Source organism: Genypterus blacodes, unplaced genomic scaffold (genome assembly GCF_046128005.1).
Source record: "Genypterus blacodes isolate CSIRO-AG114 ecotype Tasmania unplaced genomic scaffold, CSIRO-AGI_Gbla_v1 ptg000156l_1, whole genome shotgun sequence".
NCBI classification, from domain to species: domain Eukaryota; kingdom Metazoa; phylum Chordata; class Actinopteri; order Ophidiiformes; family Ophidiidae; genus Genypterus; species Genypterus blacodes.
Window position 1 is genome coordinate 1,615,360 of NW_027466957.1, and position 27,986 is coordinate 1,643,345.

Below are 27,986 nucleotides of genomic sequence, written 5' to 3' on the forward strand. Positions count from 1 at the left end.
ATCCCAACTTTACTTTGAAAGCCCGGCTTGTTTTGGTGCCCACGAGCAGCCAATCACCTTTTTATTTCCCTGATGTGACGTCACGTAATATCGACCAATCAGCGTCTGGTGATAGGATCTCGTTTACCGTCCAGCTCTGAGGAGTCGCATTCCCTGGGAGGTTCTGTTCGGAAATGAGCGACATGGCGAAGGGAGCCGAGGCACAGGCAAGATACATTTAATAATTGTTTGTCATTCTTACCATTGCAATAGCTGTTAGTTTGTAGACATAAAGCGAAGATTGGTAAGGCTGCATATTTCTATTGTTATTTTCTGCTACCTCGCTGAGTGGCTAACCGTTGTCTTGGAGTTGTTTTCGACTTCCTACGAGTCTTGACTTGTGTGTTAAAGGCAATTAATCGCTACCAGATTTATTCAAACGTTACAGTTAAGCTTCACGCATCGCCACCTTATATAACTAACTATTTCACTTTGTTGAATTAATGAGCTTAGTCAACCTCAAATGCGAATAGCAACAGCTGTTTTTTCATGCGTTCAAGTCTCAATCGACCTTTGGCTTACCGGCGTGTTTACTAGAAAATCACATCAGAGCTTAACTACCGTTGTGGTGTTCTCACGATTATACGACAAACTAAGATCTGTTCGTTATTGTTATGCCCTCTTATACACTTCTTAGAGATGTGTAACACACAGTTTAGTGTGTAAAAGAGTCATTATACAGGGGATACCTTGTTCAGAATATATGGAGGTTATTTCTGATTGTTTATTTACAGATGATTTGTCTCTTTGTTGCAGAACATGGGGGTAGTAGGAGTCTTCACTCAGACATTGAGCGCCAAGTCAAACTTCACCTCCCTATGTCCTAATGGGTCGTTATGGGTCTTGGATATCCTTCACGAATGTGCCCAGGGTCCGAGGGACATGGCCAGCATCTACCTGGGCCTCCTCTCCATTCTGTGCTTCATGGTGTCTTCGCTTCCGTAAGTGTTAAATGAAGTGTAAGGCCTCCGTGCATGTAAAGAAAAAAGACCTCTTTCATCTAAACACACAATGTGAATCCTGATGTCTTTATGATTGCAGACAATACTACAGCTCGTGTAAGACCGGGAACATGGACAAAGCCCTGTCTATCTGGTTTCTGCTGCTGTGGCTGGGGGGCGACACCTGTAATCTGGTGGGCTCCTTCTTAGCAGACCAGCTTCCTCTTCAGGTGAGCTGGACTGAAATGAATGGCTGTTTTTCATCTTTATCTATCAGAATGTTTGTTTACATGGTGGTCAAAATGGGATTTGTCACGGTTTGCGAATCGATAATGGTGCGACACGATGTTTTGGTTGTGTCTCATGTGTCTTTCTCCTCTCTCTGCAGACATACACAGCTATTTATTACGTTTTTGCCGACATAGTGATGCTGGCCATGTATTTTTACTACAGGATCAGGAACAATATGGTTGCAGGTGAGTTTTTACCACACTGAGAACCTTCAGCCTTGTGCTGTGTCATCACCAGTCTGTTAGTATTTCTGTTTGTTCTCTCTTCTTTGATACACGTAACGCATCGTCTTTAGGAATTTGTTGAAGTGTTGACAGTGAACCCAAATGTTCTCTTTCTTCCAGGGAGGAGGGTTTTAAACGTGGTGGGCATTGTCTGTGTCCTGGGCGTCTCCTCCAGCCTCATCAGCCTCCCAGGTTTAGACACTCAACAGGAAATGATGCCCGCTGGCTTCAGTGGCCGAGCCTTACTCTCAACCACAGATGATGACGAAATTCAAGTGAGTCAGGCATTCTGCGTTCATTCAGCTTGTGAAAAGAGAGAAGTAGATTTGTCCTGGACTTGTGTGTTGGTGTAAAAGTGTGTCTTCTTGTCTGTCGCTCCAGCCTTTCACCCCTAAGGAGATCATTGGCTTCTCCATTGGCTCGGTGTCATCGCTGCTCTACCTCTGCTCCAGACTTCCTCAGATGTACACTAACGTGAGTACGATGAGCAAGTAGACAAATAATCAATCAGTAATCAAATTTGACTTTGATACCAGTGGCTTTCACTTTTGATTTGGGACTTGGGAGTTGCGTGACTTGACTGTAGTCTTCATTGTTCCAACTCTGACGTCAATGATTCTAAGAAAATACAGTCAGAAACCCCCGAACTGTCGGTGTACAAATACCAAACTTGCTCTCCTCTTAACACAACATTCTGTATGTTCGCTCTCCTCTCTCATCCCTGTAGTTCAAGCGGAAGTCCACAGAGGGAGTATCGTACTTCCTGTTCGCCTTGGTCATCCTGGGCAACACCACATACGGCCTGAGTGTCCTATTGAAGAACCCTGAAAACAAGTACGGCGAGACCAGCTACATGGTCCATCACATGCCCTGGCTCATCGGCAGCCTGGGCACTCTCTCCCTAGACATCGTCGTATCCTTTTGAAAAGCTCACTCGCCCTGCCAGGCCTCTGCTATCTCTCATGTACGCTCTACATTTTGGTGTGGTTTGACAAACTGTGTGTGTGTGTATGTGTGTGTAAGTGTAGATGTGAAGTATACATGTACAGTAAGTCTAAACGCGAAAGATATGATTCACCGATTCTGTCTTTACAAATCAAACAGCATACTTAGAAGTAGACTCAAATTAGTAGTTTAAATCAGCCCGAGCCTGAAGCTGATGTGATTTGTTAGTCTTTGTTCAAATCAGGTGACTGGTGTGGATTGCTGCTGGGTGTGTATTTCTAACACTGATCTGTTTGCAGAGCTTTCCTTGACAACGTAACTCAGATTTCCTTCCAGTTCTTCATTTACCGCAACGCTCCAGCACAGATGGAAGGACAAGACGACGAGAGCCGGCCTCTGCTGGCAGCGTGAGCGTGAACCTCGACATCACCTTCTCAACGGGAAATCAGGGCTGCTGGGGGAAACGCAAACAGTTTTAGTTAGATTTTATAATTTTATTTATTCCTCTGTCTGTCTTTTTTAACATTACAATGTTTTTTTGCATGCACACATTCTGAGATAGCTGAGGTTTTTAGCTTTATTATTTCTTCTGCTCTTAACGTCGTCGTTTGAAAGGGACGGGGGAGGCGACAGTTCCAACATAGGCGGCGAAAAGACCCCGTCCCGGTTTTGTACTCGGTGCTTATGCAGACACGAATGCTGCGACTTGCGTCCGAATGTAAAAGCAAAGGTGTCGTGAAAACATGAAAAAATGTCAACTGTAGTACATTTGTGATTGATGTTTACATCCAACGCCTTAATCGAGAAGAGTATATTACGGAATATTGCAGGATTTATGTTTTTTGTGGGTTTTAGATAATGTTTTCATGCTTTTATTTTGATATTCTGTTCACGTTCCAAAGATGAGACCTCTTTTATTTGCACAGTTTCAGTCGCTCACCTGAGAGTTTCCCTCACTTGTTGTTGTTTTGTTACTGCACAATCCTCGGTGTCAATCCTGTTCTCATCCCCTCATTGTTGCACAGGAAAAAAAGTTGTTTTTGTAGATTTGAACAGTGTTTAGTGAATATGTTCAGTGCTCTGTTGAACTTTGGACATTAAACAGAAATATAATTGTAATAGTTTTCTCTCTTTTTCATTGTGGATTCATTTGGGTGTGAAGTTAAGAAGACCGTCCCTTTCCTCCTCCTACCATTAGTTACCATCTCTCTCTCCCTGACAGTTTACACTCTTTATCACACATTACTTTCAGTCGTAGCACAGGTCAGGGTCTGTTCTTGGCCTTCACATTGACCTTTGACCCTTAGATCCTCAGTGACCCCAACACCCAGGGACTGTTTGACCTGTTCCTGGGAGGCCGTGACAGCCATGTTGTTTCTCTTCATTAGCAGATTCTGTGTTCACACTGGCCCTTCAATCCCTCCCTCACACACACACACACACACACACACACACACACACACACACACAGACTTCCCCTCACATTTAAACTTGCAATCTTACACACACACATGAGACATAAGGGCCCACCCAGAGAGGAGGGGAGGTCAGAACTTAGACTATCAAGCTGGGCTTAGTAAGGAGAACTGCGTGTGTGAGTGTTTGAATGTGTGTGTGTGTGTGAGAAACAGTGGCACAGAGACATTGAAGGGTTTTGGGGAGTGAGCAGGAAGTGATAGGGAGCATCCATCCATCAGCAGGCAGGAACAAGAGGCTGTTTATAAACTATACTGGGAATGTCTTAATGAACTCATCCTTCCATCCTTCTAGTACTGTGCTGGGCTCTTCACCAGTAAGGGGGGGGCGGGGGGTCCACTGGGATGAAGAGGTTGCCAGTTCAACTCCAGAAGGGGAAATAACAAACTGCATTGCACAAGTTTCTAGTATCCAAGTATCCCCCCCCCTGCTTCTGTCTTCTTCTCCCTCCTACTTTTATTCATCACATCGTTCTTCCTGCTCTTCATATTTTTCTTCTCTTCTTACTTTCATCCTTCCATTTTCCTTATTGGACACAAGGAACACTTCTCTCCTTCATTTCCCTCTTCATTTTAGTTATCCTTTCTCCTTCTTTTTATTACTTCTTACTTCTGTCTTGCACTTCTCTTTGAGTCTTACTTCTTTCATTCTGTTCTTCATTTGTCCTTCCTAACACTTTTTCTTTACTTCTCTTGTCCTCGTCTCCTCATTTCTCTCTTTCCATTTTCCTTCTTTTTTGATCCCTCATTACATTTTTGCTTTTATCCTTACTTTTGTATTTCTTTGGTTCTGTCTTTCCTTTTTCCTTCCTTTTTTCTATCCTTATTCCTTCCTTCCTTCCTTCCTTCCTTCCTTCCTTCCTTCCTTCCTTCCTGTCTGCCCCATTGTGTTCCTTCATTTGTTCTTTCTTTGTTTCTTTCCTTGTCATGCTTCTTTCATTGTTTTGCACAGCTGAAAACATGAAATGTGCTCAAACTATAGATAAGAGGTTTGAATAACTCTCAGTTGTCTTTCTGTTGTTTCATCAAACATTCAATCAGATTCGGTTTGAATGATTTCAGCTCAAAGTACTTTTCCATGTTTCAGTTTCATAAAAATTGTAATGAAACACAGCAAAAACTAACCATGGACACCTGTGCAGGACAAGTGGATAAGATCGTTATAAAAATGAACAAGAGAAATACAATAACAACTCATTAAATATAAAGCAAATAATTCCTTATTTCTATTTCTGATCAGATGACAAGTGTCAGACAGAAATGCAGGGTAAGACTTTGAATAACAGGATAAAACAAATGAAATGAAAAAGAAGGGAGGAAGGTGTAATTATATTCAGGAAAGGAATGGTCTCAAAAAGTAGAGATCATAAATCAGTGCTACCTCCATGCTGCATGAGAGAGGGCCTGTTTAATCTGTGTGTGTGTGTTTAGGCGAGTGTGTGTGCGTGTGCGTGTGTGGAGGCTGGGCCAGGGTGAACATTACAAAAAGTAGTCACCGTTTGACGCAAGAGGACATCAGGACGCCGACTGCAGCAGGACATCTCTACCATAGCCAGCGGTGAGTCCCAAACTCTGCTACTAACTCACACCACACACAGTAGGGTTACAACCACATGACCTTTGACCCAAACCTCTGCTGGCTTCTTCACTGATTTGATTATTTTGTTCCCTCTGCAATGTGAAGTTTGGGGGTTTGTGGAATTTCGTATGTTTGACTAAACCAGCATGAAATCAATGGATTCCCTCAGCTTCACCTCACTGTAGACAGAACAGCAGGACTGCAGCACCTTTCCCTCCATAATCCTATAGAATGCTATCAGTATTCTCTTGTGCTGAACAGATTTTAAAACATTCCTTCTTTTGGGACGCTGGGGGAAAAACTGTAACAAAATAATAAGCAAACAATGTAGTTTGACATTAACCTCTACAGAAAAGAGGAAACACTGGCAAACATAGACAAGTAGACACTAATATTTGACAATTTGCATTCCTTGGTCATGATTGCCAACACACACACACACACACACACACACACACACACACACACACACACACACACACACACACACACACACACACAGAGTCAGACATAAGCTATTGGACTTTACTCACAAATTCCGAGCTGCAAGGCCACTTTAATGTAAGCATCTGTTTCCGGCGAGGATCAGTAAACAGAGCAAAGCCTTATCGAGCTGCTGCTGCTGCCACCAAACAGCTCCCCGATAAGACAGACGGTTTATTTTTTTACGATTTATGATGAGCTGCGTTTATCTGTAGGCATTAGGCAGGAGTGACTGAGTGTTAATGAAGTGAGGTGTGCTAACATTCCTTCGTTTGTTCTGCTTGTTACTTGAAAATGTGACTCTTGCATGTTTCTTGTTTGATTTGAGCTCCATATGAGGCTCCATCCTTACTGCTGCAGGCTCAATCCCACTGAGGTCGACACAGTATACAAGGATTAATAGTGAAATAAAGTTGTTTTTTAAGCTACAATAATAGACAAACACATTCTGCCTGAACTTGTTTTTGTCAATACTGAACACAACATGTAAACATTGACAGTCTAGTCTGTAGTCATCCCATATCGGAAGCATGGTGGTTATCTGGACAACTTGTATTGTTTGACAGAAAAAGGAATTCCGAATCGTATCAACATATTTGAGAGACGTGCAGAGAGACCCACATCCTCCCGCTGAGTACAGTAACCAAACAAACTGACTTCTCGTGGCGCTCATTACTTACTATAACATCCAGGTATTCCCCCCATGAGTTGTGTCTTTAAATCCCACTAGGCCACTTGACCCTCCATCACTCAAAGTATCGCGCACTCACCGGTGCTGGTTGGCCACCCCAAGATTGGACTGGCAGTAGGAGCTATAAATGTATTCAATATAATGTTCATATACTCCTAAGAGAATGAACTGTAATAATAAACACAAGTGTCGGTGTGTCGTTAGTTCACACAGACTGTGTGTGTCTAGGATTGTAACTTTTGCTGTTTGTAAACTTGTTTGTTGAAAGTCATTTGGTCAGAGCAGTTAGTTGGTATCTCACACGTCCAAGCTAATCCAGGAAATGCTCACAGTTTCGGTAAATGTCCCTGATGTGAACATGATGCAAGAGTCCTCCTCCCCCTCCTTCCACCCTCCTCCTCCTCCTCCTCTTCCTCCTGTGTTTTCGTGACAAGTCATCTCCCATGGGGCGAGCCCTGTAATCAGGCCTGTGTCCAACTATGTGTCCAACAGTGACACGTCTGCCATGCCAGAAGATCCATGGTTGACATTTGTTCACTGTAAGACATCATCCTCATCGTTCAGTGTCACTCTTAGGATGGCTGCTTGCTCTCTCCTCTTCTTTCCTTGCCTCCCTCCTCCTTTCCTCAGAGTTCACTGGCAGTTTGAGGGATGCCTGGTGCTTTGATTCACCACATATGTGAGGAACTGAAACCATCTGATCTGATCTGACCCAATCTCATCTCATCTCATCTCATCTCTTTTCTCCTGTTCTGTTCTGTTCTGTTCTGTTCTGTTCTGTTCTGTTCTGTTCTGTTCTGTTCTCTTCTCTTCTCTTCTCTTCTCTTCTCTTCTCTTCTCTTCTCTTCTCTTCTCTACAAATCTATTCTATAATTGTTTATCATACACTGCACTTAAGGGCCTTAGAGAGTTGCTGATGACCACTTGTCTACTCTGTCTCGTTCCAATTAACTGTATCTTTTAACATGTCAAGAATTTGCTATTGCATTGAGATAATACACATTCCCTTTAGGAACTCAGGAATTTTGTAGCAAAGTCTGTCTGCGAGGTTCAGTGTGGTGATTGGGGTAAATTATTGATATTGATAACTGCAACTCACCCTGAAGGCTTCTTCTTCTTCTTCAGTCCAAAAAGGCGAGAGAAAGATGGTGGAACAGTGGGACAGTATTTCAGTAGAAAAAGCACATTTTGTCTAGCCTAGTTTGGCCTTGGTGGAGGTAGAGAACTCCGCAGAGTTCAGTACCCTGCAGTACCCTTTAACTTCTGCTGAACTATGTTTAAAAGTATTTTCTTTTAAGTATCTTTAAATTGTTTCAACTGCTTTACAGGTTTTCTTCTGTATTCTGATTATTTCTGATTGTTCTGACTTCTCTTGTGTTTACCTTGAGGCTGTGTTGTCATTGTGTACATTGTGTTCTACATGTGTACCAATTTACCCTTTGGACACAATCTTCAAAAGTAGCAACTGAATTCTTTTATGTTTGTACTCGTATCGATTGTGATAACATGAGTGAAGGCTGCAGCTTGTGTGAGCAGCAGCAGCAGCAGAGCTTTGCACCGACGGCTCATCCTGGCTTTGCAAACAGAGCTTCATAATGAGCCAGTGAAGGGATGATATGCGGGTGGGAGGACGCCGTTAATCCTCAGTAAGCATGCTGCATGTCAAACGCCTCCGCTGAGATATTTACAGGTCAGAGTGAGGGTCGCTCCTCTCTCTCCTCTCTCTCCTCGGGGTGGCGGCTCCTTTCGCTCCGCCTGGCCCGATGAACCGCCAGTGAGGGAGGACGAGGTCTCGCAGCCCCTTAAATCTCACCACTGTCTAATATTAACTGCAGCACAAACAGAGCAGCGGTAAACAAGGGGCAGAGTAAACACACTCCCAAGGCTCAGACGACAAACAGAGTGGACACACACACACACGCACACACACACACACACACACACACACACACACACACACACACACACACACACACAGAGACAGAACACTCTTAAGGATAGTAAATAATTCACTTAAGAGTTTCATCTGGAGTTTTGTTATCAGAATTCAGTTCATGGAACATTGACACACACATATGCACATATACACACACATATACACTCAAGACGAGGGAAAACTATATTTGCGTTAGCTGGATTAAATGAATATGTCATCAATCTGTCATCTGCATGTTACAGATGAGCCACAGATCCACTGCATGTGTGTTATTGTAACTTACTTGATAATTAGAATGTATTCATGTGCCTCATGAGCTTAGATTGAGAAACGTTTCATCAGCCCAGCTGTTCCACACTGGGACACATCCACTCAAGCCAAATCGCCACACACACACAACCGCACACGCACACGCACACACACACACGCACACACACACAAACACACGCGCGCCATGAGGGACTACATGAGGGAGGAGTTCTTATTTCCTCAATTGTTCCATCCATTCCGTCCAATCCGTCCCAGTCGGGTCCGGCTGTTTGGACCCGAGTCCAATCTCCGTCCTCGCTGGGTGTCCCTGCTTTCCCTCCCGTCTGTCCCTCAGGGACGTCAAGACCTCGGCACCATCATCAACCACAGAGCAGAGCCTCAGCTGCAGTGCTGTCACAGGGCCTTCAGCTTTATAAATAGGCTGGGATATCAGCTCGGACAGCTACGAGACCTGGCTGCATCCTGGGAATTGAGGAATGTCTCCCAACTTCCCAGATCCTTCATATCTGTGAATCCTCTCACTGACCGACACTGTGTGTGTTTGTCTTTAGTGTGTGTGTGAAGATATTTGCTGTATTACAAGCTGGAGAGAGGATCTTCTGCCCAGATGAGAGAGTGGACGGAGCTGGAGATGAGCTTTTCTGCCGGGGGGTTCGTCTCCTCAGAGGGTTACTGCTCCTCAGAGCCGCTCCAGTACTACGGTGAGTCCTCAACTGCTCTTCTGCTCCTGCTTCTGCTCCCTCTGCCTCCTTCTCCTCTGCCTGTGGAGCCTCCGACATCTCCTTCTACTCATGCACACAAACAACATGGGTGTTATTGAGACGTCTTGTTTATAGACTTATTGGACTGAACTCTTTGGCTGCATCATTCTAGATGGACTCTGTGTGATTGGCTGGAAAAATGAACAAATCGAACAATTTTCCTTAAATTTACGTTCAGCCTGTGTCACTGACAGTGTGAGTTCACATTCACTTACCAGGTCATCGTCCTTTCAAGAAACACTTTGCATCCTTGTGCGAAGAAAGAAGTGATGCAGTAAAAGCAAAATGTATCTTCGAACTTTCCTATATAACTCCCTACATGTAAACCTCAACTACATTCAGATAGATGAGGTGAGAAGGTACCAGAAGTTCATGTTACAAAAGTTGAAAATGATTGAGAGCCACTGCACTTGGCTGATATGCAGAAATAGCGTGCTAGTTATGGTTAAAATTTCAAAAACAACTTTACAATGCCGGACATTGAATGCCATTTTGTGACATGAGCCAAAATTGCAGCTGGAAACATGCAACCGGTTTGTTACTGTTTAAATGTTGCATTATTAAAACGTTAGAAAGACTACATTTTCAATAAACACACACAAGCGCACACACACACACGCGCACACACACACACACACACACACACACACACACACACACACACACACACACACACACACACACACACACACACACACACACACACACACACACACACCACACACTATGGGGTAGAGGCATCACACCTATATCTATTGTACATCACTCAAATAAACTTGATCACACACACACACACACAAACACACACCATCCTGCTGATGTCATTTCATCAGTTTCATGACTTGTCGTGTGCGTTTGTGTGTAATGGGATCAGTTGTTGTTGCACAATAAGGATGTGACTGTCTCATGAGAGCTGCTGCAGCCTCTCTGTGTGTCCGGCTCGTCTCATGGTTGATGAATGAATACTGAGTGTTTATTTACTGCCTCTGAGTCTCCGTGACACGGACGACATGATCCTGAGGAGTTTCAGCCGGCATGTTGTGTTTACGACCATGGATTGGAGGCAGCTATTTATACTGATGTGGATCAACAACCCCCCCACCCCCCTCCACCCTCCCTCCGCCCCTCGTTGTCTCCCCCTCTGCCCTGGGGGAGTCATTGGGGGCGGGGCACCATGGGGGGGAGTTTCACTGGAGTTATTGGCTCACTAGCATGCGTGGGATGGAGGGGAGACTGAGAAGTGTTTAGACAGCGTTTGAATGGTTTACAAACAGAGCTATCCACAGCTATGTCACACAGTGAGAAACCAAGTGCGCCCCCCCGACCCCCCGCCCCACACACACACACTCACACACACACACTACCATCACCACCAGTGTGGTTACGACAGGAACCATCTGGAGAGAGAACAGGAGAGGGGGAATAGACGAAGGAGTAAGAAAGGGTTAACGCAGTACATGTCCATCATCGCAACGACTCTCTGTTGATATGGACAGAAGACAGAGGGGTCAGACTGCTGTCACTCAAAGGGACGGCTGATGTCATCAAATGCTTCATCTGGGTTTATTCCATTATGATCACTGGCTATTTCACACTGTACATTGATTTGAAATGATTTTATGTTTTGTCCTGTTTTATCCTGCTCAATGTCTCAAAACGTCCACAAAATCTGTACATTAGTGTTTGAGAAACCCTGCTGATGGCCTGAACAGCAAAGGTTCATGAACACACACTAGTTCACAGCGACTAACAGACAGAGAGTGGATGTAGATGTTAAATGTGGCATTTCTCCATTTAATCAGTACATAGACACATCAGTCCAGCTGTGCTGTCAGCTGTGTTTTCTCAGCAGACTTGCAAAACACACAAGCTGCTGAACTGCACTCAAACACATCACAGTCAGGCATCACTCTGAACCGCCATTACTGACTGGATGAGGATCAGAACGCCTCAAAGGCACTGAGTTCTCAGCTGCATCCTGTTCTCTGTCTCTCACTCTCAACTTTTTTTTGATTGTTTCCCCCAAGACCCATAAAAGAGTGCAGTCACATGTAGATGATGGACAAAGATCACGTTCCCATGATGCACTTTGACTCTACAGCAGTGTTGGAAAAGTCTATTCACTTAGTAAGGACGTTTGGGATTCTGAAAGTAGGTTAAGCTAGAGCAGATTCTCTCCCTCTGCTGCTGTTCAGAGGGCTTCTTCCTCTTCTTCTTCTTCTTCTTCTTCAGTTATCAGGCTGTTTATTCCCATTTTCCCTTCCAGACATGCTATTGGACCCTCTGGGCTACCCTCTGCAGGACCCTGACCTCCAGCCGCTCCCTTACAGCCAACAGCAGTACAGCTCCGTCAACCTGCCCTTCTCCATTTATGCATCCCCGTCCTCCTCCACCTGCTCTTCCTCCTCCTCCTCCTCACAGGCCTGCCACCCTAGGTACCTGTACAACCCACACTGCTTGGAGGCCCCGTTTGATCCGAGCCCCGACCCCCAATGTGGAGGTCTGGAAGGCCCAGGGATGGCAGTGGGGGGTCTGTCTCTTGGGCGGAGGAATCGATTGGGACCAGGAGGGAAGACCAGAGTTCAGGATGAGCTGTGTGTGGTGTGTGGAGATAAAGCATCTGGTTATCACTACAACGCTCTGACCTGTGAGGGATGCAAAGGTAGCAGAAGCTCTCGTACTCATTTTGTATTTCTTGCTGATGTGTCTTTGTCTTTTGCTCTTTTTCTTTTCAAACATTTAGTCATTTGACAGACGCTGTTATCCAGAGATGTACATATGAGATTTGAATACCAGGAGCTGAGCTGCAGACTCAGCACTGTGTGAATCTGCACCAACAAGAAACTGAAAAACATATGCATTGAAGGACAGCAGCTTATCAATCGTGACACCCAAGTTCCTGGCACATTTTGTGGGATCGACTTGAGCGCAGTCAAGCTGGATGCTGATTGGTGGTTGTATTGTGTGTATATTGAAAAGAAAAGGGGGTCCAAGCACTGAGCCTTGAGGTACCCCGGTGGACAAGTCCTCTCTCCATGACACTCTTAGAGATCTCTTGAGATCAGAGATCAGACTGTGTGGAGATGTGATGGTCAAACAGCATGAGAACTGAGGATTAGCCAGCAACTTTCACTTATCGCAGTTTCCACTTCAGACATGATGGCAGTTTCAACAAGCTAACCTCACTTACTGACCAATTCGATCTCCAGTGTCCCGGATCAGAGCTTGTTACTTCTAGGGCCCAGTACATTCTTTCCTTAGAGAGTTTTACTAAAAATGCTGCCCACAAATTTCCACAAGAAAGGAAGCGATAGAGGCAGTGCACCTGTATCACATGACCCACCCATCACAACCAGGAAGCTCAACCAAAACAAAGCCCATCTACAGCCGAAGTCCAAGCCTACAACATAAACAAAGATTCAAACACTTTTTCTGTGTGTTACAGATCACAGCAGGCTTTGTAATTACATTTCGAATGATGTAAGTGATGTTCTTTCCTTCTTTTGCCCTGTTTCCATGGATGCTACAGGTTTCTTCAGGCGTAGTGTGACTAAAAAGGCTGTGTATCACTGTAAGAGCGGCGGTGGCTGTGAGATGGACATGTACATGAGGAGGAAGTGCCAAGACTGTCGGCTAAGGAAATGTCGCGCAGTGGGAATGCTGGCTGAATGTGAGGACAATGCCACCTATACACCTCCTTTACACACACACACACATAGAGCCTCCATAAACCCAATGCTTTCACAAACAGTATACACACCACATCTGCTGCCATGATGCACTGGTGTGTTTGCTTCCAGGCTTACTGACAGAGGTGCAATGTCAGTCCAAACGACTAAGGAAAGGAGGTAAATCCAGAGGACAGGAGGAAGAGGAGAACACAGACAGCAGGAGTGTCACCAGCTCCACCAGCAGGCTGACAGGAATGGTAGAGAACTGAAAGTGCAAACAGCAAATCCTGGAAATGTTCTTTCCAACTGATGTTATGTTAATAAGCATTTTCTTATTTGTATGTATCATGTGTGTGTAATGCTCATACTGCTTCATGTCTACACTAGGTTCTGTCTGTCAGTTTAAGCCGAGAACAGAAGCTCTTGGTGGACAGGATGGTGGAGGCCCACCGGCTGTGCAGAGCTCAGGACAGCGCCCTCTGCAGGGTAGTTCACGCCTCACGTTCTAAAATCAACAAAACAAAGTTTGATGTGTTCCTGTTTACCCTTGTGACCTTTGATCTGTATCTGAACAGTTGTTTGAGTGGAAATGTACAGATGATGGTGACGACCTGCCTGATATAGTTTCACCTCACCTACAAAGACTTCTACAGTTTGCCAGCACCGTGCCAGGTAAGATGGTTCATGTGGCAAAATCATGCAGAATCTCTCCACCTCTTTCTGCATGCATTTAAAATGAATGCAGATGAGTTAAGAGTGGTCCATACATTCTGTAACATAAACATAAACATCAATCGTCATTGGAAGCCAGGACTTGAGTGATGTGTTGAGATGTACTTTTGGATTTATGCTGCAGTGTTTTAAACAGGCTACAGTTTAAAAAAATATATAATTTGTATTGAGCAATGTTGTTTTTCAAGGCAGACCTTTTGTTTACTAAGAGTGTATACCATATTTTGTACATACATACATACAATCTTATACATACATTATATATAATCTGATTACACTGCTGCTAATTTATTTTAATTTAATTTAATTTAATTTAATTTAATTTAATTTAATTTAATTTAATTTAAATACTATCTTTGTTATGAGAGCTACCATGTGGAATCTTGACAATTAATATGAATTGTGAACTTTCTACAGAACTATAGTAACTACATACATTAGTTAAATGTAGTAGAATATTTCTTTATACTTGAGTCCTGTTAGACTAAATTCATCTTCACACGCACCATGTTGCTACAAAGTGACGTATTACTTTTTTGGTGTCTAATCAGCATTCATTCATAGAAAACAAAGGACTTAAATCAGACAGAATAAATCACGATGATGCAATACTGTTGTCCTCATAGGTTTTGAGCTGCTGGATTTTTCAGACCAGAGCTCTCTGCTGTCCATCTCCTCATTAGAGATCATGTTCTTACTGTCAGCTCAGCAGTTCTCCCACAACCCAACCATTCCAAGTCCAGGTAAGCGGACCGAACACTAACAGTGTGGGAAGCACAAACAGTGGCCAGTGACACCACACAAACCCAGTGACATCCACAAAAATAATACAGAGCTTTGTTTTTCTGCGATCAGCCCTGCAGCCTTTGAGCATGGCAGCACACAGGTGTCCGAGGAGCACAGAATCAAATGAAAACACCCACAACAGGAACCTGCACAGTACAGGTGAGAGCACTTAGAAAACCAGGAGATCAGGACCATTAGACTAGAGCAGGGGTCTCCAACCTTTTTGCCTCCCAGAGCTTCTTTGACAAAGTAAAAGTGTCCGGGAGCTACTCATGTTTAACATTATTAGTGACATTTATCCACATGGCATATTCTCCACCCAAACCCTCTGAATAAGCATCTTTTGTGTGAACATTTACAAAATGTTGATATCCAACACTCACATTTGGTATCAAAATCTCTTCAATTCAGCTTTTACTCTTTTTTGTAACTGTACTTTTTTAAGTAACTTTACTTTTTTCAGTAACTTTACTCTTTTTAGTAACTTTACTTTTTTAAGTAACTTTACTTTTTTAAGTAACTTTACTCTTTTTAGTAACTTTACTCTTTTCTGTACTTTTACTCTTTTTGGTAACTTTACTCTTTTCTGTACTTTTACTCTTTTTAGTAACTTTACTATTTTCCGTTTTTTTATTCTTTTTAGTAACTTGACTTGTTTTAGTAACTTGACTCTTTTCTGTACTTTTACTCTTTTTAGTAACTACTCTTTCTGAGAAACTTGACTCTTTTCTGTACTTTGACCCTTTTTTGTAACTTTACTTTTTTGGTAACTTTACTTTTTTCTGTACTTTTACTCTTTTTAGTAACTTTACTTTTTATAGTAACTTAACTCTTTTTAGTAACATACTCTTTTTTAGTAACTACTTTTTTCAATAACTACTCTTTTCTGTACTTTTACTCTATTAAGTAGCTTTACTCTTTTTAGTAACTTTACTTTAAGTAACTTTACTTTTTTTAGTAACTTTACTCTTTTTAATAACTTTACCCTTTTTAGTAACTAAACTCTTTTTAGTAACTTTGCTTTTTTTAGTAACTTTACTCTTTTTAGTAACTACTTTTTTAGTAACTAACTTTTTTTAATAACTACTCTTTTTAGTAACTTTACTCTTAGTAATTGTACTCTTTTTAGTAACTTTTTAGAGTAAAGTAACTTTTTAGAGTAAAGTAACTTTTTAGAGTTAAGTTACTTTTTTTAATAAAGTTACTTTTTAGAGTAAAGTTACTTTTTTGAGTAAAGTTACTAAAAAGAGTCAAGTTACAAAAAAAGTAAAGTTACTAAAAGAGTAAAGCTACTAAAAAAAGTAAAGTTACCAACAACAGTAAAGTTTCTAAATAAAGTAAAGTTACAGAAAGAGTAAAGTTACTTAAAAAAAGTAGTTACAAAAAAGAGTTGTTACTAAAAAGATTAAAAGTACGGAAATAGTCAAGTTACTAAGAAGAGTAAAGTTTCTAAAAAAGTAAAGTTACTAAAAAAAGTAAAATTACAGAAAAGAGTTAAGTTACTAAAAAGAGTAAAGTTACTAAAAAGAGTAAAAGTACAGAAAAGAGTAAAGTTACTAAAAAGAGTAAAGTTACTAAAAAGAGTAAAAGTACAGAAAAGAGTAAAGTTACTAAAAAGAGTAAAGTTTCTAAAAAAGTAATGTTACTAAAAAGAGTAAAGGTACAGAAAAGAGTAAAGTTACTAAAAAGAGTAAAGTTTCTAAAAAAGTAATGTTACTAAAAAGAGTAAAAGTACAGAAAGGAGTAAAGTTACTAAAAAGAGTAAAGTTTCTAAAAAAGTAATGTTACTAAAAAGAGTAAAAGTACAGAAAAGAGTAAAGTTACTAAAAGAGTAGTTACTAAAAAGAGTTAAAGTACAGAAAAGAGTAGTTACTCAAAAAGGTAGAGTTACCAAAAAAGGCAAGTTACTCAAAAATAGTAAAATTGAAATTTATGGAAATTTACACTTTAAACGTGATCACTAAAACTTTTTTTTGTCACTTTTGTCATTTCTAAGTGCTAAACTAAACAGTTTTCTTTGTGTTATTGTGTTTGTTTGTGCAGGAACCAGTGAGGATCTCTTGGAGCCAGTGTTCAACTTCCTCAACAGCATGGCGGCGTTAAGGCTGACGGAGGCAGAATACGCGCTGCTCACTGCTACAGCTCTGCTCTGCTCAGGTCACACATCCACATCCACATTCTGCCTTCATCAGCAGTAGTATTAGTGGATAAAAAACTGAAGCTCAAACTCTTCTACAGCAAATTGACTGAATAACTGATTTTATTCCAGGGGCCTTTTTGTATGAGCATCAGTGATTTGAGTTCCGCTGTTGTTTCCTTGCTTCAACTGAACGTTTTTTTTGGGCTGAAGCTGCCAAAACGCTGTAGTTTGTACTGATAATGGGTTGCTTCTTTTTTGTTTGGCCAAAAATTTAAAATTCATTTATTGGAAGAAAAACTAAGTGACATAAATAATAAAACATGTCTGAATAGTAAAACCCCCAAAACCTTTTAATTTGATTAATAAGGACATGAAATGTTATTGCTTACAATTAACAAGCTGAAGACAGCAAATGTTTGAATTAAATATTAAAAATGGTTATAACATTTAATAATTTTCTGTAACTCATACCAGCCCGTATCTTTGGGGTTTCTCACTTCTGCAACAAGTTGATAATCAAACTGTTTCAGGAGGACATGATGGTGACACCTCAATGTCTGTCTCTGTCCTTGCAGACCGTGCGTCGCTCCAGGCAGCAAGCTGTGTGGAGAAAATGCAGGAGCTGGTCCTGGATCTGCTGTCCAGGGTGTGTGGGGTTCAGGCTGCAGGCGGGGAGCCGCAGCGTTTCGGCCGCCTGCTGGGCAGACTGACGGAGCTGCGAACCCTCCGTCACAACTACCTCCTCCTAACAAGACAGCAGCATGGACACTGAGGCAGGAGGCCATCTTCATCATCATTGCTGGATCTGTTTTGAATTCAGTTTGAGCTGAGAAAATAGTACATACCCTCAGATTTTAAAATTCAGGGGGTTTCTCCTGACACTGAGCTGACTGCATTACTGTACATTGGAAGTCGAGTCTGAAATAAAACGTCCTCTTCTTAGTTTATTTTCTATTATCTTCTCATCGGAAAAGTTGTTTTTTATTGAGGCCAAACTGATTTTTTTTAAAGGTCATTCTATTCCTGTATTATACAATGTGTATGCCAACAGTAGTTCTCACTATACTGAGTGAGGTTCAAATAAAATGAAAATGTATTTACCGTGGCTTATCTGTCTGATATTAAAGAGACCAAACGTCGGCATGATGCCAGTAAACTCCTCATGACCTGCATACATGTTCCTTCAAATTGTTTCCAAGTGATTGAATACACAACTAATGTAAAGCAGCGAACCAATTGATTGCACTTCAGTATCCCAAATGATCTTTAATAGAGAATTTATTTCCGACAATTGGAAATACTTTCAGACAAAGAAAAAAATATGCAGGTTGCACAAGCTTATAAATGTATAGTTATTCCATTTTTTATTTGATAAGATGGGGCTCAACAATAAATAGAATTGTTAAAATCATGATGGGGTTGGTCCTGATTGAAGCTTGCCAACATCAGTATAAACCAAAAAAAAACAAACAAAATCAACTGTTAAAATATTTGTTGTATGTTTTTAAAACCAAGTGTTTTAAATAACAGTGTTAATTCTCAACTTCAACCAATATAGCTTTATTTCTAGACTTCTGTCTTCCATAAATAAATTATTTCTCTCTGTATCAAAAAGAGAATTCAAATATAAAGAACTGTTCATTGTGATGCAGGCAGAGCACAATGAAACGACATCAAAGACGAGCTAAATACACTGCAGCATATCAGGAATTATTTCATCCTCCACAAATATACACAGCCTCTGTTTGAGCCTCGCGGGCTGATTGAAATACGCATTTTAAAAAAGCAACATTAAATTAAATTGGGTGTGATAATACACATACATATGTACACAAAGTGTGCCTTTATAATATACAAGTGTTTCTGTAAAAGATTAAAATGTAAAAAGCTATTGTATAAAAGATGGCAGTGATCCTTTCATACATTTTCTACGTTTCATATAAATATGTCAAATCTCTTTTCTGACAATTTGATTCCTTGGCAGTAGCATTATACAAAATAGAGGGCATTCTTTTACATTTGATGCACACACAAAACTTCAACGTGCCAGTGGACGATCACCATTTAGGGATTGAGTGCTCCCTGACCTGCTGCTCACTTCATTTAGACGTGGAGCTCACATCCACGTCTCCTGACAGGAAGCTACAGTACAGCATTGCTCTTTGACATTAGTGGTTCAGAAACAAACCTTTGGCCCCAAACCCCAAACTGCGACAACCTCAGACCGCTGCAGCCGGACTCTCTCTCCCACTGTTTTAAGACCGAGGGGACATGCGTAGCAGCTGTGGGTGCACATCAGGCTCACGTCACCCTCTACAGGTAGTTGGAGGTGACAAACCCTTGACTGTGGCTGATCCGGCTCTGGTGGATCATGGCCCGGTCGTAGGCCACCTGGACAGACTTGCGGATGCTGGTCTTCCGGCCCTCCATCACGCGTAGCTTGTCTGCTGTCTCATCCACACCTAAAGGTGTCACCTTATCACGTGGGAGCCACTGCCTGCAATTCAAAGGATACAGACAACACTGGTCAAGGCCTCTGAGCAAGAATGACATTTCCCACCTTTGTTTTGGGTTCTTTGCATTGTTTGATGAGGTGCTACACTTTTGTCAGAGCCAAATAGAACACGACCTCAACACTGGTAAACAGCATCAGTGTTGCTAGTGTTTAAAGTGTCAAATAACCTTGTGTCCTCTTTTCGCTCTTGCCATCTGTCCATCTTTCAACAAGTGCAGTCAAAACAAATCACTGCCAAGCTGTATCACCTATGGAGGCAGGAAGTCATCCATGTCCTTCTAGTGGATGGATGATGAAGGACGGCACAAAGCTTGGAGGTACATTCTTACTTTCTAAAATACTCCAGGCTGTTGTTCAGTCATGCAGGTTGGCCATTTGGTTATCATCCTATTGAAACTGACTAAGACACCTGCATCGTTGCATTTCCCCGTTTGTTTATTCGACCCTCACCACGTCCGCTTGTTGTCGAAGAACAGCACCAGGTAGAGCCTCTCGCCAGCCTCCTCCTGCCTCTGCTCCCCTAAACGGAGGACATCTTTGGGTGGGACGGGGATGGGCACCCCGTTGTGCAGCACGCCCTCCTCAGGCATTTCCGGGTCGATGATCTGGTACAAAGACAGTCGTTCCAGTTAGTCCTTCATTTCTACAAATCTGTAAAATCTGCTCAAATGTAGCTTCTGGATTAGTGGGCAGAAGAAGTCCTTACCAGAGCAGGATAGGAAGGATAGCCTCGACATTTGGCCCAAACCAGATCTAGAGTCTGCAGCTCCCTCTTATCCTCAAATGTGTGGCTCTTTACACCTGGACAAGGAAAGCAAGTTAAATCTTTATAATTACCGCTTAAACCTTATATCTTCCTCTTTCTCCTTTCCAATGATATCGACACAGACTTAAGGTTATTTTGTTCATTTAAATATACCGGTGTAATCTGAGTCTCCGTTGACGATCTCCAGGAAGGGAACTTTGGAGAGAGCCGGTTTCCCGAGGCTTCGTTTGGGCGGAGAGAGGCTGAAAGACGACACATCACAACCATCAACCACTGACCTAAATGTAAGTTAGAATGTGATAACCAACGCTAAAAACAGACTCAGACTCATCACCCTGACGCCATATCTTACATTTCTTTGTGAAGAACCGGGCAAGGGCTGTAATCAGAGTCGGACCTGCCGTCTTTGTGCTTGTTGAAGCCGTTGGTCAGTCCTGGAAGAAGACAAAAGTCTCAGACAGCTGCTATGTGACCAGACATGGAGGACAACGGGACAGAACTTAAGGGTCCAAGCTGAAAGAAAGCGTCTTAGCCTCCGCTCCGCAATTCAGCCTGGGGAGGACAGAACCTTCAACCAGATGTGTCTCACCTGCTCCTGTTCTGTTCAGTAAACGAGTCAAAGAGTGAATGTCCCTCTACTCACCACTTTCCAGTGTGCGGTTTGGTGTCTTCTCCAGATCTGGGCAGATGTCTGGAGCTGGGCGTTCGGGTGTGCTGAGAGTGGGGGGTCCCGGGCTCTTCTGCGGGGTCTTGGATGGAGTGGAGAGAGGCGTGGAGAGAGGCGTGGAGAGAGGCGTGGAGGCCGGCGTGCTCGCTATGGAGTTTGTAGCAGAGGAGGAGTTTGTACCGTCTTCCTTTGACCCGGTTCCATTCGTCAAAGGATTGTCTCTGTCTTTGAACTGCTTGGCTCCGTTTTTTGCTTTCTTGAACAACACAGAGGTGCGTCTGCCGACTCCCGTGGGCCTCGGGGGGGCGCTGGGCTCCGGCAGGCCATTAGCCACTGCCGGCTTTTCGCTGTGCAAAGTGGGAGGCGGCAACGCAGGCGGCAACGCAGGCGGCAACGCGGGCCGCTCCTCCGTTTTAGTGCATTTAATGTTCTCTGTGGCGCCGTCGGAGGGGTCGGCGTCGAGCTTGAGGCGTTTGCAGGGCCAGCTCGGGGACTGGGGCTCCCCAGTGATCGGCCGCAATGTGGGAGGTTCCAGAGGCGCGTCGCCCTGCCGCGGAGGAGGAGCCGGTCCGGTGGGCTCCAGGGTCGGAGGAGATGTGGATTTGAGGTCTTCTGTGAGATGAAAGAGGAAAGAGAACATTTAATATCACCGGCAGAGTTTTATTTCAAATGAATGCCCGCTTTAGTAGTATGCACTGTGATGTGGTGGTGCTGTAGTCACACTGGAAATGGTGTCGACTCATAAATGACATTCTAAACAATCCAGACGTAGCTGAGGTTTGCTGGAGGTATGGAACATCTTAACGGGTGGAGAAATGACTTCGCTCTAACGACTACACTGGCACAAATCACACGTGTCCGGCTGGCCTCCTCCTTCTCCTAACAAGAGACTACGCTATCCGACTAGCCCTGCGGTCAGGTGTGGGATGGTATGGCATGACTGTACGTGGCCAATGGAGAGTGGTGAGTCCATGAGTGATGTACAGAAGAGGTGCAGACAGAGTGCACTTATAGAGAGGCTTTGTGAGGCAGCCGTGGCTAGCGAGACTCTGTGGGCCCCTACTTACTAGACTGGAGACAGTGGGGTGGTTGGGGTTGGTGCGTGGGGGGGACCCTGGCTCAATTACCTGAGGACAATGTTCCGTTAGCTCATGGTCACAACTGGTCTCATTGAAATAAAGTGTTTTTCTTTGTTTCTTTGCTTTTTTTTCATGTAAAGGTGCATGCACTGGAAACATCGTACCGTTAGTTCACGTACTTTCATCACCCACCTTTATCAGAGGAAGACAGGCCGTTGTTGTCCTTTACATCTTTCTCATCGTATTCGTCGTCGTCGTCCTCCTCGTAGTTGTCGCCGTCTCTCAGGTGACCGTTGTGAAGGGCGTGGCGAGGGTGGTGGCCCTGTCGGTAGCGGATGTTGTTGATCTCCCGCCGCAGCAGTCGGATGCGTCGGCTTCGGGCGCCGCTGCCTCGCATGGAGGTGACGAAGTCCAGCTTGTCCAAAAGCTCCTTCAGCTGCTCCTCCACGCTCATGTGGAGCCGGTTGTCTGGATCCAGCATACTGTCGACTAGACAGGGGAGGGACGAGTCAGTAAGGGGTTCACAACAAGTCACTACTGGCTAAATTTCCACATTTGATTCTCTACCACCGCAGCATGTCTTACCATCCTCCCAGGTGCAGCTGTAAAAGTCTAGTTTCTGAGGAGATTCCGGTAGGAGCATGCCAGTGTCCGTGTCCAGGCCCGTGTTGGTGGCTTGGCGTTGGGCGTGGCGCAATACGGCTCCGCCTAGATCCCGAAGCCGCAGCGCCGTCCGGTGGAAGACCGTGTCCTTGGCGTTGTAGAGGAGGCAGTTGGAAACCATGAGGTTGAAGTCGACCTCCAGATCGGCCACAGAGCGGTAAGAATGACTCTCCAATTTAGAATGCATAGTGGAAAAGTCCATGGGCTGGCTGATGAACTCCATGTAGTCTGGGACCTGAAGAGACACAACATGACTCTGTGAGGAAATCAAACATGCTGGCTGTTGCTCGGGCACAAAGGCACTATTTGTTTTTAGCCACAAAAATTTTAAATCTTGTGATATTGACAATTAAGTGTTAGGGCTAATACTCAAATGGAGCTCCCTGGTATCGATGCTATAACAGCAGAATGTCTGACCTCTTTGATGTCGACTGGTTGTGCAAAGATCTGAGCCGTGTCCTTCTCCTGCAGCTGCTCCAGAGTGGAGCGGAGCAGCATCAACATTGGGGTTAGCTTCATCTCCAGAGCTGCCTGGTGAACTTTGACCTGTAGATTTCACAGAATAAGAGGGAGATAGTAAGAGTCCACAGGGCAGCTAAGACTACAGCTACTCAACTTCCAAATACAGGAGGAGCTTTATTAACCCTTTCTCCATTTAGCAAACAATTAACATGCAATTGTCGTCACACGAGAATTTCAGATTCATCTTTCATCTTCACCTGTTCTCGTTTGAGTTTCTCCCTCTTGCGGATGAGTTCAACCAGAAGTCTGGCCTTTTCAAGGTCGTGCCGAAGCTTCTGCCAATACCTCAGGGCTTCTCTCGCTGCAGAAACCTTCTCATCCACCTCAGGCTGCAAAGTACAACATATACACACCGTCAGAATGATCAAGATCAGATGTGAGTGTGAATGTTGCTTTATGATGGCTACCAGCGTACGTAGGCATTTGAAGGAATTAGTGAATATTGGAAAAACCTTAAAATGTCCTTATCAGTAATTGTCTTGAGTGTGAAGCTTGTGGCTGTATTCATGTATTTCATGTACTGACCTGTTCTGTGGTCCTTTGGGTCTGGAAATTAGAGTGGAACAGTCGGACCAAAGGCACACCGTTCCTGGACTGTCGTTTCAGTAACCAGTAGCTATGCAGCCTCTGCATGAACTGGTTCTTCTTCTGGAAAAGGATGCCTTTGCAGATGACATTCAGCCTGTAGAACACAGACATGTGGTTGATCTTATCGACACTTTGACTGGCACCTGTTCAAACAGCCCCACTAAAAGATAATGTTTCCTGTAACTGTTCAAACTCATTTTTATTCAGTAAACAAAGTAAACCGGAAAAATTCAGGTATCATCATAGGTTTCTTGCTTTACCAACCAATTGTTATACATAAAGGTGTGTGGAGTCTGTACAGTTGACACAAATCAGGGCTGGAAACATGCGTCCCCACTCTCTACGCCAACATTGGGGTATACAAAGACATGATGTGATAATGTGCACACCGCTACAGCGACTCTGACCTATGTGTACTTGTTTTGGAGACAAGAGGATCTGGCAACACAGATGGCCAGACAGTGAATGAAGCCATGTTTCACAGAAATGTTGAGAAGAATCCCTAACATAGAGCCTCTGCGACAGAACAAACATCCATGCTGCTGTTTCATGAGGGCAAACACAAACTCTCCTGAACACAACGACATCATCCACATCCTCCTCATGCACACAAATCCAGGAGGATGTTAAGCTGCGTTTTTTAAAGAGGTAACAGAAACTTTACTCAAGACTAAAATATTTGATAGTAATCAGTCCCAGCGGCAGCAACTTTCTCTCACTCCTCTCATTTATGATTTTATTCCATTTTTATTCATTCTCGCTGCTATAGCCAGCAGAAACACATTTTTTTAATCTTCTCCACCTCTCACAAGCGCGTTCATTTCCACCTCCTATTTTGGATTAAAGATCCTACCTGTTAGTGGGTATCTGAGGCACGGTCACAACTGGTGAAGTGGTCTGTTCTGCTGGTGACTCTGTGCTCTTCTTCCCTTTCTTTTTCTCATTCTTGGCATCACCTTCAGACTTCCTGCCTTTCTTGGGGGTAGCAGGAGTCTCGGTGTAGGCACTGCGTCCCCTGCTTGCCCTCCCTCTGCTGCCCACGATCCGTCCTTCGCTCTCCTCCTCGTCGGAGATGGTGTCTTGGCCGGGCGGAGAATGGGCCTCGCAAAATGCCGTCTTCTTGACGGAGAAAGTGGTCCCGTTGATGTTTGTCTCGCGCACGGGGTCGATCTTCATGAACAGACCGGCCCGCTGAGCACATGTGACATGAAATGCAGTGTAACAGTTCGCCTTGTGGCACTGGATGGACGCACCGCGACCCTTCTGCTTACAGAGGTAGCAGGTCAGTTTCCAGCGTGCAGGAGGAATATTGCTGACCCCTTCTATTGGTTCTAAAAAAACTGTGTTGGCAAAGCAGACCTCAGGGATCCAGATAGCACAGACCACATGCGCCCATCGGCCATCGGTTGTCTGTTTGAAGGCACCGCCACGGTTTGGACACAGGACACAGTCAACTGGTTTCTGAGGAGACTGGAGGCAGCAGCGGCACAGCCACTGGCCCTCAGGGATGTAGGGAACTCCATAACACTCCTGGTGCACAGCCAGGTTACAGGAGTCACAGAAGAGAATGACATTACTATTGAGGCATTCATCATCCAGGCACACGTAGCAGAAGGCATCGTCGTCAATGGCGTTCTGAGAGGGAGCGCGGCTGCGGGCTTCCCGGTAAGCCTCCTCCTCAAGCCGGTCAACCAGCAATTCAAAGGTGTCCGGCGAGACGGCGGAGTAACCCTCAGATGTCCGACCTGCATTGACCATTTCTAGCCAGACAATGTCTTCTTCATCCATGTCATACTCTGCCTCACTTTCCTGCTCCTCAGTGGAACGTTCAATGTAACGGTAATAAGCTGTAGGCAGAGGAGAAGTCTCCACTGGCTTGAAAGTCTCTAGAACACGAAATTTAGGCTCGGGGAGAGTCATGTGATGATGATGCTGTGAAGAGTTCAACTTTTCGGGTGTTTGTGGATGGGAATTGGGGCAGTGGTTCTTGGAAGATGGGGGCGATTTGATGGAGGAACATTTTGTTTCTTTCCTGCGACTTCGGGGTGTAGTGGGTTTGAGGACAGTTTGGGTACTGCTTGTGGGAGGGGATGGCTGCTCACTATTCTCCTTGTTGCTGTTACACTCTGTAATGTCCTGAGCCGTCATCTCGTCTTCAGTAATGACTACCAAGGGCTCTAGAATAGAAATGCGGTGGAGCCTCCCATCCAGTTCTACCTCCACCACCTTCTGGGCCTGAGCGTAGGACAGAGTGTCTCTGCTGGGAGATGCTTTGAGACTATAGGGCGAAGGGGATCTTTGGCGGGCAACCCCACGCCCGCAAACTGTCCCATTGGACTTCTTAACGTCAGCATCTCCCCCTCCTCCTGCCGGCTGGCCTCTTCGACGTGGCTTCCTCATAGGCGTCGTCCAGTCACTTTGCCCCCTGTTGGATTGAAAGGTAAAACTAATTAGACAAGAGTAGTAAAGGACTATATTGGTGATTAACATTTGCTTACTTAGATCAAGATTTAGATAATAAAGAACATAAAGAGGCTGCCGCATATTTGTAACAAACTCCCAGAAAACTGCAGGTCTGCACAACTCTCAGCTCTTCTAGGTCAAGGCTAAAGACATTTCTGTTTTCTGCTGCCTTTCATTAAATAAATGATACATTTTTTGAACTGCAGTGTAACCTAATTGTTTTATTCTTTACCTGTGTTATTCTATTTTAGTTCAACTTACAACTGCACTGTATTGTATTTCCCTTGATGTCTTTTATTGGTTTGCTCTGCCCGTGTAAAGCACTGAATTGCCTTGTGTTGGATGTGTGCCATACAAATCAAACTGCCTTGCCTCTGTTGCCTCAGTGACTGAAATCTCTTCTTGGTCATAATTTAAAAAGGCAGTTACGGCCGGCCAACTACCACCAGATTATCATTATTATTATTGATAGTTTATTTTAACAGAGACTGAGCACAAAAAACATAAATCTCAAACCGCAGAGAGATGTGCCAGAATGAGCTTTCAGCTAATTTCAAACTGCAGTTCCAATATAAAACAAATGACGAATATCCTACTAACGTATCAGTTTGACAAAAACTTCCATCAGTGTCAACAGCCATAGTATCATGGGTGGTGTTTGTATGAGCCATGTTCTGATCCAGGGCTATAGCCGTGGGACTGAAAATGTAAACATTCCTTCACACAGCTTCGGGGCGCAAACCCAACTCCCTCCAAAACTCCAATGTAGTGACTGTCGAGCTCTAAGACGAAGACATAAATGCTAAAAAAATGCTAAATGCATTAATTTGAAAGGAATTAGTAGGCTATTCGGCACTTTATTACATACATTAATGGTAGTAAACTACTGTGACTGTATACAGTTTAGTCACAACACACCGCGCTCATCCAATCAGCGTTCAGGGCGTTTTGATTGACACAAGCTAGAGCCAATCGTCTTTAAGAATGAAACCCTCGTCTACACACCAGGGTCCTTACTTTAAGAGTAAAATGTCAGCCATATTTACATTTTTAAAAACAGTTTAAAGCCCCTCTTCTATTGAAATTATAGAAGTAGTGTTACATCGTTTGAAGAGAGTGTATACCGTGTTGATTGGGGATGCGAAAGGTACAGTTCCGACGGTCTACTCTGACATAAAAGTGCAAAAGAGTGAAGACACCAGCTAGTCTGCGAACTTTGCATTTGGACAGCAACGGCGTGAACGCGTTAAGATTTGGCGTTGACAAGGCGCCAGAACAGGTTAAAGCGATAATAGTTGAAATTAAAATTCACATACTATATTTTGGTTGGTTAACAGTAACAAACCGAAGCGGCCTTACCTATTATGGCAGCTGACTGACACGGATACCTCGACAGCCGGTTTGGAGCTGCTTCTACAGTAATGGTTGCCTAGCCAGCAGCTTACTTGATGTGCTCCCAAAGCTAACAGCTATCGTCAGCCGGCTGTAGTTTGCTGTTACCACCGGTAGATTTCGCCGTTTAATACGCGTCTTTCTTTTCGACACGTTGTTTGGGAAACCCCAAACCCTTACTCAAAGCATGAGTGGCACATTCATACGACCAGTCTGCGGATAACAGTTAACTGTCGGCTCAGTTTTGAGCAAAAGATAAAGGCTAAACCCCCTGCTAGCTGGCTAGCTAATTGAAGCTCAGAGTATTTGCTAGGTCAATATTATCCAAAGTGAAACATTACACATCCGGCTAAATATTTCAAAATAA

General features: G+C 43.8%; 3 protein-coding genes across 3 annotated transcripts; 2 read left to right on the forward strand and 1 right to left on the reverse strand.

The window, feature by feature from the left end:
- Positions 1 to 24: 24 nt before the first annotated feature.
- slc66a1 (solute carrier family 66 member 1) lies at positions 25 to 3,559 on the forward strand. The gene is made up of 8 exons (XM_076166223.1): positions 25 to 206; positions 796 to 980; positions 1,081 to 1,210; positions 1,369 to 1,456; positions 1,616 to 1,770; positions 1,877 to 1,969; positions 2,223 to 2,408; positions 2,765 to 3,559. Exons 1-8 carry the CDS (start codon positions 174 to 176, stop codon positions 2,849 to 2,851), a joined length of 957 nt encoding a protein of 318 aa, XP_076022338.1. The 5' UTR covers positions 25 to 173; the 3' UTR covers positions 2,852 to 3,559.
- Positions 3,560 to 5,375: 1,816 nt separating this feature from the next.
- Positions 5,376 to 18,375, forward strand: nr1h5 (nuclear receptor subfamily 1, group H, member 5). Its single transcript, XM_076166220.1, has 11 exons — positions 5,376 to 5,473; positions 9,426 to 9,575; positions 11,902 to 12,297; positions 13,165 to 13,305; positions 13,436 to 13,563; positions 13,694 to 13,792; positions 13,882 to 13,978; positions 14,665 to 14,781; positions 14,894 to 14,983; positions 16,868 to 16,981; positions 17,540 to 18,375. The coding sequence occupies exons 2-11, from the start codon at positions 9,482 to 9,484 to the stop codon at positions 17,734 to 17,736; spliced, it is 1,473 nt and encodes a 490-aa protein (XP_076022335.1). The 5' UTR covers positions 5,376 to 5,473; positions 9,426 to 9,481; the 3' UTR covers positions 17,737 to 18,375.
- Positions 18,376 to 19,233: 858 nt separating this feature from the next.
- brpf3b (bromodomain and PHD finger containing, 3b) lies at positions 19,234 to 27,976 on the reverse strand. Its single transcript, XM_076166218.1, has 13 exons — positions 27,587 to 27,976; positions 24,618 to 26,189; positions 23,702 to 23,858; positions 23,374 to 23,505; positions 23,072 to 23,200; positions 22,577 to 22,889; positions 22,184 to 22,480; positions 20,889 to 21,524; positions 20,598 to 20,679; positions 20,399 to 20,487; positions 20,186 to 20,280; positions 19,930 to 20,084; positions 19,234 to 19,461 (listed from the first exon to the last, which is right to left on the reverse strand). Exons 2-13 carry the CDS (start codon positions 26,162 to 26,164, stop codon positions 19,278 to 19,280), a joined length of 3,816 nt encoding a protein of 1,271 aa, XP_076022333.1. The 5' UTR covers positions 26,165 to 26,189; positions 27,587 to 27,976; the 3' UTR covers positions 19,234 to 19,277.
- Positions 27,977 to 27,986: the final 10 nt, after the last annotated feature.